The following is a 13,293-nucleotide window of genomic DNA, read 5'->3' as shown; positions in this document are numbered from 1 at the left end:
ATCTTGAAGCTCTGCCATGCAGGCCATTTTATGGCCATGTTATGGTGGAGTCATGAACACTGACTTTCACTAAGTGAGGCCTGTAGTTGTAATGAATGTGAGCTCTTGTACTATCTTCATAAGGACCACGGCAGCCCTGCAAGATCACATGGCCGTGTCAAAAACTTAAAGTGTGAGAGCTGCAGTTCAGTAAGAAAGGATCTTTGTGTAGAAACCTCCACTTGTTCCCTTATTGGTGGGAATTCAGTCACTGTGTCTGATTCCCATTACAATTGGAATTTGTGCCAAGGATCAGTGAATCATCCAAGTTTGATGGTAAGCAAAACATTAGTGCTTTTCCTAGGAAAAACAGTTCTTTGTGACAACTGGCCAGTTTCTGTGAAAACATTTCACCTCTTATTCAAGAGTCTTCTCCAGTTCTGTCTGTTGTTCAAATTTCCTTCTTTTTCAGGATAAAGTGTTTGTTTTTGCACTGGGCAAACACTTTTTCACACCATTGTATTCCTTATTTATTTATTCTGATCAGTAATTGAGAGTCAGATCATTTGTATTTCTCATTTAAAAAGCAGATCAAAGTGCTACACAGCCATCAGCTGAGACTCAACAAGCTGCTTCAATGCAACTTTTTCCAGTTCTGACAGATATTCTGGCTTAAGATATCTGCTGATACCGAGTACTGATCCCATATCAGTGTTAAATTAATAAGAGTGCGATTAATTCCTTAATGTGTGTGACAACATCAGGCTTGATTTAAACCTTGCTTTAAGGTTACATCCAATAATTTAAAATGATATTAGTAAGATAATAAATGACAATCAAGATTTTTTAAGCAAAAAGGAAGTTTGGAGATTGTCTTATAATTACCTAAGAGTTCTGGATCAAGTGATGACTGTTTAAGTAACGGTTTAACTACTGCTAGCTTGAAGGCCTGTGGTACATAGCCAATTATTAGAGAGAGGTTGATCATATTTAAGATTGAAAGATTAATTAGTGGTAGGACTTATTACTGTAAGAAGTTATTACTGAACTTAACGCGGATCAATTGGAGAAAAAGAGTAAAAAAAAATGATAATGAAAGTAGCTGTACATAATGTTATGTCTGTGAGATGGTTATGAGTAATTTTTTTTCACGTGGTTAAAATTTGCACAAGTTAATCTCAGTACAAAGGAGAGCAAATGCATCCTTTTGCCTGCTTCTCATGTCTCTCCCCAGCTAAATGCAACACTGACAACAGTGACTGGAAACTGTTGGCTGCGAAACTGGAGCTCAAAGAGCAGAAACGCTGGCTTGAGAGAGCCGAGGATCCATTAATAATTTGGTCAGAAACAAAAAACATAAACCTTGCTCAACTCAAAGCCACCAAATGACTGAACACTAGACACACCAGGTGGGCTTTCTTCTTCACCTGCTTTAACTTTGTGATCACTTACAGGTCTGGTTCCCAGAATGTAAAACCTGATGATCAGTTCTGCCAGTTTTGTCTGGAGAGGAGACGACAATCCTTCCTCCAGGTACAACTGTAGTGAACTAATTGTCCAATCATTGGTCTTGGGTTGACTCTGTTCAGATACTAGATGCCCCTGGTGATACAAAAATATATATACAGGAGAGGTATGCTGTACTACTGTTGCTGTAAATATTTGCCTGTTTATGTGTTTCTACTCTCATTATGACCTGAATCAGAGCACAAGAAATAAAAGCCTCCCAGTGGGATTCAGGTAAACTGATCCTGGTTCAATTCTTCAGGTGATATCGGATGATGATGATGATGATGATGATGATGAGAAGTAGGAGGTGGGTGTGGTTACTGTCTGCAGGTATGAAGGCAAAAACTGATATTACCTGCTTTCAGTACTGAGAGAAGCTCTCTGGAGTGAATTTCATTGATACAAATGGAGCGTCTCCAGGTGTGGGGCATTTTCAGCCTCATCGTTCTCACCGCCGCCCAGAAAACCACAAACGGGTAAGCACACAGGCTGAACTACAGGACTCACCTGGACAGTTTAAACTGCTTCTTCATGAGTGTTTTTCCTCTTCTGCTACAGTTTTTAAATATATTTTCCTACATTTTAGAAAATAAAAAGTCAGTTCAAAACTGCAGGAGTGGTGTTAAAAATTCATTGAATCTAAGGTGATTTTTCATTATTTTTACAAACATGTTTTATTGCCTTACAGTCATTTTTGCACAAGTTGATTAAAAGATATAGATTTAAACTAATGTAAGTACATATTTTTATAATAAATTAGTTCCAATAAAATAATAAATGTTCACAGTGGGGAAGGTTTCTGTTTCCATTCGCCCTTTCAGGTTTTCTACACCAACTTGTTATTCTTAATGATGGTTTTTTTTTGGGTGTAAATAAATATATTTATATATTATGGGTTTTTTCCTCAGCCCCCACCCTCAGCCCTCCTACCTGCTCCTTGCTCCCAAAGCCCTCCAACATGGAATCCCAACATCTATATCAGTCACCATCCTGATCCCTTCACCGGTCACTGTATCTGCTCACATTGTTCGTGGAAACCTAACAATGGCCTCACAATCTGTTAAAGTTGAAGGGGGTAAGTATCTGCCACTAACAATTAATTTACAATTAATTAATTATAGCTCTAATCTCACTGTGAAATTCTCTTTCTAAAGGTTCAACCACACTGCTGACTTTGCCGCCTGTAAGTAAGAAATTCCTCTGTAACAAATACAAAGGTCAGTCTTTGTAAAGTCAGTCTGAGCTTTCTACAATTCAAGTCAGTTTTATTTTTTGTTTGCACTTACTGTACTTGTTTACTATGTCCCACTATGCTAATAAGTGCCTTATTTCTTTTTAAATATGACACACAATCATTAGAAAATAAACAATAACACTTTGGACTACTTTTTGAAAACAGGATATTTTACAGTTCAGCTTTAAAATCATAGCTGAAATTGTGGGTTTTGATTCCCCCTTGTGGCCCCTAAAAGCAACTTCCTGGTAAAAGTTCAGAGCCCAGAACAAAGACCAGTTTTCTGTTTTGAGAGCAGGTCGGCGAGGAGAGGATTCTGTAGAGCACAAACAGACACCATCAGGTAAAATTCAAATGGATGTTGAGCAGATTTTGGCTAATTCTCTCATCTGGACCACAGGCGAGCTCTCAGTCCTCCACGGTTCAGATTACATCCGAGAAACTTTAAACTTTAAACTTGGAGCGTTTTCAAAATCTGCTCTTTCTGTATGCCAGATTAAATTTGTTAAGATGATAATCAAATCAAATCAAATCAAGTCAAATCAAATCACTTTTATTGTCACATCACATGTGCAGGTACATTGGTACAGCACATGTGAGTGAAATTCTTGTGTGCGAGCTTCACAAGCAACAGAGTTGTGCAAAATACAATAATGTAAACAAGCAAAATACAAGAATGGCTACATCTGAAACTAATAAATATATGTACAATATATAATAGTATATGCATTTCTGGATGTGTATACTAAATATTTTTCTACGTGTGTGTGTGTACACATATTTTACAAATTAATAGAGTAAACAATGAATAGAATATATAAAATAAATAAAATAAAATAAAATATACAGAGTGAGACATGTGCAAAACAGTGGCATTACTGTATAGTATGGAGTGTATAATGTTAAAGTTCCAGTAGTGAAGCTGAGGTGTCTATGACGTGTTCAGCAGTCTGATGGCCTGATGGAAAAAGCTGTCTCTCAGTCTGCTGGTACGGGACCGGATGCTGCAGAACCTCCTTCCTGATGGAAGTAGTCTGAACAGTTTATGGCTGGGGTGACTGGAGTCCTTGATGATCCTCCCCGCTTTCCTCAGGCACCGCTTCCTGTTGATGTCTTGGAGGGAGGGAAGCTCACCTCCAATTATCCGTTCAGAGCACTATAATGTGACTGTTTGTCATTTAAGTGTTGATGAATTTCCTTCCATGTTGAATTCTTGCAGATTAGTGACAGCGAGCCCAATCACTGGGAGGCCTACATACTGGAGGTCAAAGGTCACAGAGGAGAAGTCCAGGTTTTCTCCAGCTCCACAAAGCTCCACTTGAATGTCGAAGATATCGCCACCTTCATTCAAACAGACAAAGTAATGTACTTACCTGGGCAGACGGTGAAGATCAGAATTGTTTCCATTCACTCTGATGGGAAGCCCTTCATCAGCCCCGTGGACATCATCATCAGGGTAAGAATGATGTTATTGTACCAAAAGCATGGAAGAAAGAGAGGACAAGAGGGGAAGATCAGAGACTATTTTTAAAAGATCTCAGGGGAGTTTTACTTGGACAACTTCTGCGTCTGGTTGATTGGATTATGAGTTAATTCTATTACACATACTTCATATTCATATGAGCATCATTTTAATTAATGAATTTCCAGCTATGAACTTTCTTCTTTGCACTAGCATTCACTAGCATTCGTCAGCACTGGTGGCTAAATCAGTCACTTGCCTGTAAACTTGCTGGACGTTTTTCAAAGCACAAACTGAAATTCTGAAAATCGTCTGATCAGCATGTTTTTTCCTGGTCCAGGATCCGAGGGGAAACCTGCTCAGGCAGTGGCTGGCTGCAGACAGCGTCCTTGGCGTTGTGTCCAAAGAGTTTCAGCTGTCTGAAAACCCTCCTCTGGGTCAGTGGACCATCATCGCTACAGTCAAAGTAAGTCCTTTAGCAGGTGAACCTCTGCAGGGTGATTAAGCTGGACAGGCCTCTGATAATTCAATCTAATCCACCTGACCACTGATTGCTTCTGCCAAAGTCAGATCTTTTGTGCAAAGACATTCATGCGGTCAGTGGCACTAATCTGTTTGACAGGAAACCTATAATTAATGCACAGTATGAAAAATGTCTCACCTCCACATCTCCAGGTTTGCATCAAAATATAAGGCTGATTCCCTAACAAGATCTATTAAGACATTTAAAAACATATGGAATCATTTCCTTTAACTTATTCATCTTTGCTTCAAAGAGTATGTCAGTGTTGCTCGTACCTGATTTACTCGTAGTTTTGATTTATACTAACCTTCTCATCACTGGTGACCCTAACCCTTTGTTTTTGAGACAAGCAAAAGTACAAAATCTAAATATTTTTTGGTTCTTGGATATTTTTATTTGATATTTGTGCGTGATTTCTGGTCAGAGAAATCACTGCTGCATTTTTTAAATGTATTTGATCTTGCGTGATTAATGACGAGAGTAATCGGACCTCTCTGCAGTGGATAACTCTGTAACAGGGCAGATTCCATTGGAACAATTGAATGGATAAATAGCAGCACAGGCAAGAGTCCCTTTCATAAAAAAAAAACGATCTTAAGTTTCAGTAACTCACAACTCGTGCTGTGAATGTGAAGGGGACTTCTGTGGCTGTAACATTTATACACACCAGTTAAAGTCAGACTGAGTGAAAGAATGAAGGAATAGATTTTCCTTATAAAAAGAACAAAGAGAGATGATGTTATAAAGATCCTCTGTGTGTTGCAGGACATTTCAAGTGTGAAGTACTTCACTGTGGCTCAATATGGTATGGATGTTTTCTCTATCCAGCATTACATGTACAGCTTCCTCCTTTTGAAGAATAAAAACACATATTAATTTTGTGTGTGTGAGTGTGTATTCATATCTTTGTGGGGACCAAAATAGGAAGTTTACTATACTTGTGGGGACCAACAGTCCTTATGGGGACCAAACTCCTGGTCCCCACAAGTTTGAAGGCATTTTTGAGACTCAAAATGTGGTTTTAGTAACAGGGTTACAATTGGGTTAGGGTTAGGCATTTGTATTTCATTAGGGTAAGCAGCTCGGGAAAGCATTATGTCAATTAGATGTCCCCACAAGATATGAATATCCAACATGTGTGTGTATCTTTTGGTTGCAGTGCTGCCAAAGTTTGAGGTTTTGATCGATGCTCCGGATGTCATTTACCGTGAGGACCCTCTGGAGGGCTCCATCACAGCAAAGTGAGACTTGGCTTTGATCCAGTTTGTGTGTGAATGAAGTTGCTCCTCAGGATTATTTATGATCTTTCCATCCACAGGTACACTTACGGGAAGCCCGTTCAGGGACACCTGAATATGACGTTCATTTATCACTTTCACGGTACTGTCGAGTTTTACTATGAGGACAGAGAGGTTCGTATGTCAGTGGAATCATTGTGTAATTATTCCTTTAATATTCAGCTGTACAGTTATCATTATAGGCTCTCCCACTATCTGAACTTGTTTATTTTTCTTTATTTAAACTATTAAAATAAAATTACAGACTGAAAGCATTTTTAATTACATTTTTTCTAAATATTAAGTTTTCTACACAGTGAAAAATATCTCTAAATGTAGTATAAACATACATTTATACTGTCTCGTAAACTATTAATGCAACATGCATGATATATGTAATATATCACGCTTAAGATTACTAATTACCTTCTCTTTATATTGATTAAATCATTTTTGACTGAAGGACTCCTGTCCTGATTACAACATTTGAGAATATACAGTTTATTTAAACTTAACCATCATAGATTTAACACATTAACAGTGTTCCTTTTCATCAGATTGATGGTACTGAAAGCTTCACATTTGATGCTCCTGATTATTTCCAAATGAGAAATGATTCCAAAATGATGTACTACGAGGGAAACGCTGAGGACGTAACAGTTGTGGCTCATGTGACTGAATACCTCACAGGTAATTCAGATTTTATTTATAAATGTTAACTTGAAATACCAAAAGATTGGTTGTACAGATCGGAAGTGACAATTTACAGCTTATTTCTTTACTTTTTGTTATGTTATGTATGCATGTATTTCATATATTGTTTTAAGTACTTCTAACTTCTGAGTTTCAGCATTTCCAGGTGTAGAGTTTTATTCCAGGCAGTGTCCAAGCTCATATTTTTGTGAAATTAGTGTGTATTACAATATTTACATTATTTACATACAATTAAAACATCATTTTTCTCCCCCAAATTGTGCACAGAATATCCCGTAATGATAAAGTGAAAACATTTGCTTGAAAATTCTGCAAAGTTTTTTTTATTCTTTATTAAAAATAAAGACAAAAATGTGACATGTACATAAGTATTCATAGCCTTTGCTTAATACTTTGTTGAAGTGCATTGAGTCTTTTTGGCTATGGTGCCACATGCTTGGCTCACCTATTTCTGGGCAGTTTCTCCCATTCTTCTTTACAGAACCTCACAAGCACCATTAGGTTGGATGGGGGGGAGTCGGTGTGCTCATTCGGACCTTCAATACTTTTTTTCTGTACCCTACTCCAGATTGTGCCTCTTTACAATTTTAGAGGTCTACAGACAATCTCTAGGACTTCGTGGCTTGGTTGGCCTGACATGCACACACAGCTATGTGATGCATAGTGTTAATGGGACCATTGCACGTTTTGAATATCACGACATACGATAAATTTGCCAGAATTTTAAGCAAACTTCTTTCGCTTTGTTATTATGTGGTGTTGTGTGTACCTCATAATGACAAGGTGAAAAATGAATTTAATCTATTTTATGATAATAAGGCTATAACATGACAAAATGGGAAACAAGTGAAGCGCTGTGAGTATTTTTTTTCCCAGATGCATTGCATTTGCTCTCTACTGTGGGACTTTAAACTGCTATAGTTTTTTTAAATTACAAAGTCAGGGAGATAGTCTACATTATTTTTTGGAATCTAACCAGCTTTTCTTCTTGTTTGTGGTGCTGACTCCTGTGACTACGTCTCATTTTTCAGGCATTACATATAACAGTACGGCAACAGTAGGTTTGTCAAAAACCAGATATAAAGTCTCCTTTGAAGAATATCACAAATTATTGAGGCCCTCTTTAACCTTCAGCGCCAGGGTAAGAAGGCAGCATTTAAGTGAAATGCAGAGTCTGAGCTGTACAGATAACAGATATTCCAGTGTTAATGTAAAACAATTATGCTAATTTATTTTTCTAATTTTGTAGCTGAAAATATCTACATACAACAATCAGCCACTGTCACTGGAGGATCGCCAAAGCTTTGTTGAAGTTTCAGTGATTCAGCAAAAGCAAAGATTTTGGGGTTGGATCGGAGACATGGTGATAGACACGGAGCCTAAAACATCGAACAGTTCAGGAACTTCAGAAAGTCCAAAGGAGATGCTACCTAAAGAAATGAAGTTTCCTGTTCCTGCAGATGGACTCATACCTTTCAGCATTGAAATCACAAGTGAAACAGACATGCTCAGTATTGATGTAAGTTATACAATAATACCCTCATTGACTAAATATTATAAGACAGATTATTTCAAAATTTGACTTTAAAATGTCTGGATGTGGGATTAAGTAACAAGGCCTTTAGTTCTGTTAAGAAATCTTGAAAATTATTATTGTTTTACTTTATCTGTTTAGCCTTTGCTTTCAGACACGGCTTATTTCTTAATTTAGGATCCAATTTTGGAAAAAAAAATTACAGAATTAGTACTTTCAATTAACTTTTAATTTTATATTTAAATTTTAATTAACAAATGAGTCACTGCACAGCTAAACATATGATTTCAAATGTACTGGTCAACATTAAATTGAACAAATATACTCTGTAGATAGATCATTGACATCTGCTGATATTTTTTCAATATTATGTATTTATATCGAAAGAAATGGCAAAATGCATTAAAGTCTTAGGACATATTGCACTACGCTGAAATATAAATTGGTGTCTCATCTGCATAGAAGAGGGACAAAATTGTGTGTTTACCAATTCAGGGGCCAACTGAAAGCTAATTTAATTTCAATTCTAAGTTTAATTTAGAAAATAGGCTAAGTATAACTTGTGAAAAATTTGGAATATATGTCTTTATTATATCAGGGTGTTATGATAATTCTGAATATCAACTGAATTATGTGATTTTTAAAGATTTATTTTGCATTAACTATATTCATAACACAAAACAAAATTTTAAAGGTAACTGTATAATGAAAAATGATTTTTATCATATTTAATATCTAACAAGAAAAAGCACAACATGTTTGTTTAATATTGTTTATCTTGTGTGGGTTTTTTTTTTGTGATATTATCATTTATTTGCTTAAATGTATTTTTATTTAGCAGCAGGATTTTACAACTCACATATTGTACCTAAAAAGCTAAAGGCTTATTTTATTCTGTAGTTGCTAGGTGAGGTGGAGAGTGCTAATAGCTACAGGCAAGAATAAAGTAATCTACTGTGAAAAATCCACACCTGACAAGAAAATCACGTACAAAAGAAATTACACTTGAATAGATAAATAAATTAATATGAAAAATATTTACGTGTTAACTAAAACAGAAATTAAACCCAAAAGCATCAAAGTCAAAAGTCAAAGTCAAAGTCAACTTTATTTGTCAATTCTGCCACATGTACAGGACATACAGAGAATAGAAATTTCGTTACTCTCAAACCCTAGATGAAATAGCAAATGAACATTTAAATATAAGAGAGTGATTAAAAAATGCAAATAAAATAATTAAAAAGTAAAAATTTAAATAAATACAATACAATTTAACAAGAAAGCTATGCAATATACAATATACAATATACAATATTCAGGTAAGGGTAAATGACATTGAGTGTAAACCAGGCAGAGTAGTGCAAATAGGCAAATAGTGCAAATGGAGATCTAGTAATATACGGTAAGAGATACTATAACAACAAAGTCTTATGAGGTAATGGCAGTCCAATGCTCCACAAAGTGACTGGTAACTGGTGCAGGCCAGTGAGTGAGTGAGAGAGTGTGTGTGTGTGTGTGTGTGTGTATGTGACAGAGTTCAGTGAGACCATGGAGGAGAAGAGGGGAGAGGGGGCAGAATCGGGAGGGAGTTAAGCTTCCTGACAGCCTGATGGATGAAGCTGTCCTTCAGTCTGCTGGTCCTGGCCTGGAGACTCCGCAGTCTCCTCCCTGACGGCAGCAGCTTGAAGAAGCTTTGCATTGGGTGCGTGGGATCAGCCGCTATGCAAAGGGCTTTTTTAGTGAGACGGGTGCTGTAAATGTCCTGGAGGGAGGGGAGAGAGACACCAATGATCCTCTCTGCAGCTCTCACTATGCGTTGGAGGGTTCTATGACAGGACGCATTGCAGGCTCCAAACCACACAGTGATGCAGCTCGACAGGATGCTCTCGATGGTGCCTCTGTAGAAAGTGTGCATGATGGGGGCTGGTGCTCCTGCTCTTCTTAGTTTGCGGAGAAAGAAGAGACATGACAGCATGATCATGATTTCAAATTACATTTAAAATCTTTGGTATCTCTTTTTCTTCTCAGGCTTCTTTTGAGGACAGCCATAGCAATCTATATATACAGCGAAGCTACACATCCCCCAGTGAGAGCTACCTGCAGATTCAGAAACCCTTCACACCTCCAGAGGTAAAGCTGAAGAATACAAGGAACTATTTAAAATTACCTTTGTGTCAGCATTGTAAACATGCAGGTAATATGCCAAAATAGTCTATGGTTACCTTAGATGTCCTTTCAACACACCTCAATCACATGCACTGAGTTCATTATAACAATTTGTTTCATTTACATTTGCTTAGTAATTATAAACATTCAGTTTTTATGTCCTGCCTATGATTCAAATTAAAGTTAACTTAGTTAATAATGATAATAATGGATTGCATTTTATATAGCGCTTTTCGGGGCCTTCAAAGCGCTGTACAATGCTTCCAAGTGACTGGTTGTGTGAAGATGGTGAGGCTTCTAGAATGACTCTTCCAGTGTAGATCTTCAAAAAACAGATTTACAGCCAATTACTGACTGTGGTTGTAGAACATTTATACTCATACGTAATGTCACCATTTGACCTTCTTTCAGGTTGGTTCGCCCTTTCTGCTGCACATTGAAAGTAATTTTCCATTGAATGAGGTTCACTACCTGGTATGAAAAAAGCATCAAATATTATTACACTTTGTCTAATTTGTAGTTAATTTGATTAATATTTAAATAAAGCACATTTCCAACTGTTGAAAGTTGTTTGTTTTCCAGTAGTGGTGACAAGAAGTTTTAAGTATTCAGTTTATTGCTGTAAGCAAAGAAAGATGAATGTATGCTTCCAGCTTCTTATAAGACCTTCCGTCTGTATCTTGTGTGTAAAGGTGAAGTCAAGAGGTCAGGCGATTTCTGCCGGGAAAGGCTCTCCTGATCTGACTCTGGTCCCAGAAGTCTCCTGGGCTCCTCTGGCCTGCATCATCGTTTACTGTGTGCACCCCAGCGGAGAGGTCATCAATGATGCAATCCAGCTGCCAATCAGGCAGTTTTTACAAAACCAGGTGATTTTTCTTTGTTCATTTTTTTCTTTGAAAAATAAACTAATTTGTCTCTTGAATTGTGTGAATATGAGGTTATGAAGTTGGAAAAAACGGTGAAGAAAAAATAATCCAAGTTACATGATAATAATTTCCCAGCAAACATTTCAGCAGTGAGTAACCGTCATCTTTTCTCAATGTCTAGTCTTAGTAAAAAAAAAAAAAGAAGAAAAAGAAAAGAATAGTTGAATGAAAGTTGTGTCAGTGTTGGAGAAATACGTTTGCCCTCTGCCTGGTGTCCTTCTATCTAGCAATTAGAAAAACAAGCAAAATATTGTATTTTGTGAAAAAGCCTAAAAGCTCATGAAAAGACAACAACCTGCAAAGGTAACCTGAACTGGTGTCTTCTTGCTCTGGAGTCCATTTCTTATCCCAATGAGGTTTATATCTTCTGCTGCCCTGTGCCATAATGCTAGTGTGTGTCTCTGAACATCCTGTGACTATCTGTTCACAACCAGGAATAATATTTCTTTATTATATTATTGTGAATATATTTCTTATGTTAAAAGATGGTCTGACTGGACCTTTATACGTAACTCCTAAATATCCTAACTGACTTATTCCCTGACTTTATTAAAGTTCTAAATAATCTTTATTTTTCTTAAACTGGTCTTGCTTTTAGCTTTTCAGGCTGACTTTGTCTAATTAGTAGGCAGGACGTTTGCGCCTAAGATGACCACATTTGGCACATTATTTTTCACTGATTTCATACACATCAAAGAGTTGAGAAAAAAAAAAAGCAAACAAAAAAACAAACCTCAGAATTTTGAAATCTCACATTTTTGCTCACAGAGATGACTTATTTTTACATTATGGTTTAAAATTTTTGTGCATGTTTAATATGAACATCCACCATTAGAGCAGGACATATATAACAGGAAATAACGAGTAAAATGGTACTTTTGCAAATTTGTGACTAATCAACCTGTGATTGGCAGGTGTCGCTTAGTTGGAGCAGTGTTGTAAAGAGGCCAGCTGAGACTGTGACCCTGAATGTGAGTGTACTGGAGCCCAACTCAGTAGTCGGGATCCTGGTGGTTGACAAGGCGACGCAGTGGGCGGGATCAGACAATGACATCACCACGGACACGGTATGTAAAATGTTAAGATAAGAACTGTATGTATACATTCATGTGAAAATAAAAGTTTTGACAGTAAAACTATGTTTATCTCACGATTAAATTGCTTGATTCAGTTCTACTTTACAATGTTGCCTCATTTAATCGTAATTTTGCAGGTATGCATTTATGCACACCTCTCTTAATGTCCCACCACAGCATTTCAATTAGGTTGAGGTCTGGATGCTAATTGGCCGATTGAGACACTCTTTTTCAGCCATTCTGTTGTTGCTGCTTTGCTTGGGACCATTCTCCTGTTTGTTTTTGTGCCAAACTTTAGCTGTCAGACTGATGGCCTGAAATTTGACTCTAGAATTGGTTAGCATATAGAGAAGTTCAGGTCACAAGCGCCTGGTCCTGTGATTACAAAACAAGTTCAAACCATTAACCCTCCACCACTGTGCTGACAGTTTTTATGAGTTGTTTGTGCTTATATTCTGCGTTTGGTTTTCCCCAAATGTGCTTTGTATTTTGACCAAAAAATCTCCACTTGGGTCTCATCTATCCAAAGGACATTGAAGTCTTGTGGTTTGTTCAGATGCACCTTTGCAAACCTAAGCTGTACTGGCATTTTCTATTTAAAGAGAAAACGATTTATCCTGGCAGCTCTTCCAAACAGCCCATTCAGTGGCTTGCAAAAGTATTTGGCCCCTTGAACCTTCCCACCTTTTGTCACATTACAGCCACAAAACATGAATCAATTTTATTGGAATTCCACGTGAAAGACCAACACAAAGTGGTGTACACGTGAGAAGTGGAACGAAAATCATACATGATTCCAAACATTTTTTTACAAATAAATAACTGCAAAGTGGGGTGTGCGTAATTATTCAGCCCCCTTTGGTCTGAGTGCAGTCAGTTGCACATAGACATTG

General features: G+C 37.2%; 1 protein-coding gene across 1 annotated transcript in view; it reads left to right on the top strand.

The window, feature by feature from the left end:
* Positions 1-1,893: 1,893 nt before the first annotated feature.
* Positions 1,894-13,293, top strand: part of cd109 (CD109 molecule) — a 127,806-nt gene continuing 116,406 nt past the window's right edge. Inside the window, exons 1-12 of the mRNA XM_013910748.1 lie at positions 1,894-1,964; positions 2,397-2,563; positions 2,643-2,671; positions 3,942-4,178; positions 4,525-4,666; positions 5,867-5,948; positions 6,026-6,119; positions 6,542-6,674; positions 10,068-10,132; positions 10,261-10,362; positions 11,091-11,264; positions 12,239-12,391. Of these exons, the coding sequence (XP_013766202.1) occupies positions 1,894-1,964; positions 2,397-2,563; positions 2,643-2,671; positions 3,942-4,178; positions 4,525-4,666; positions 5,867-5,948; positions 6,026-6,119; positions 6,542-6,674; positions 10,068-10,132; positions 10,261-10,362; positions 11,091-11,264; positions 12,239-12,391 (1,449 nt within the window). The remainder of the gene's footprint in view (positions 1,965-2,396; positions 2,564-2,642; positions 2,672-3,941; positions 4,179-4,524; positions 4,667-5,866; positions 5,949-6,025; positions 6,120-6,541; positions 6,675-10,067; positions 10,133-10,260; positions 10,363-11,090; positions 11,265-12,238; positions 12,392-13,293) is intronic.

This window comes from Pundamilia nyererei, unplaced genomic scaffold, assembly GCF_000239375.1.
Source record: "Pundamilia nyererei isolate P.nyererei 1_Seehausen unplaced genomic scaffold, PunNye1.0 scaffold00048, whole genome shotgun sequence".
Classification (NCBI taxonomy): domain Eukaryota; kingdom Metazoa; phylum Chordata; class Actinopteri; order Cichliformes; family Cichlidae; genus Pundamilia; species Pundamilia nyererei.
Note: the sequence above shows the minus strand (reverse complement) of the source record. Positions and strands in the feature narration are given on the sequence as shown.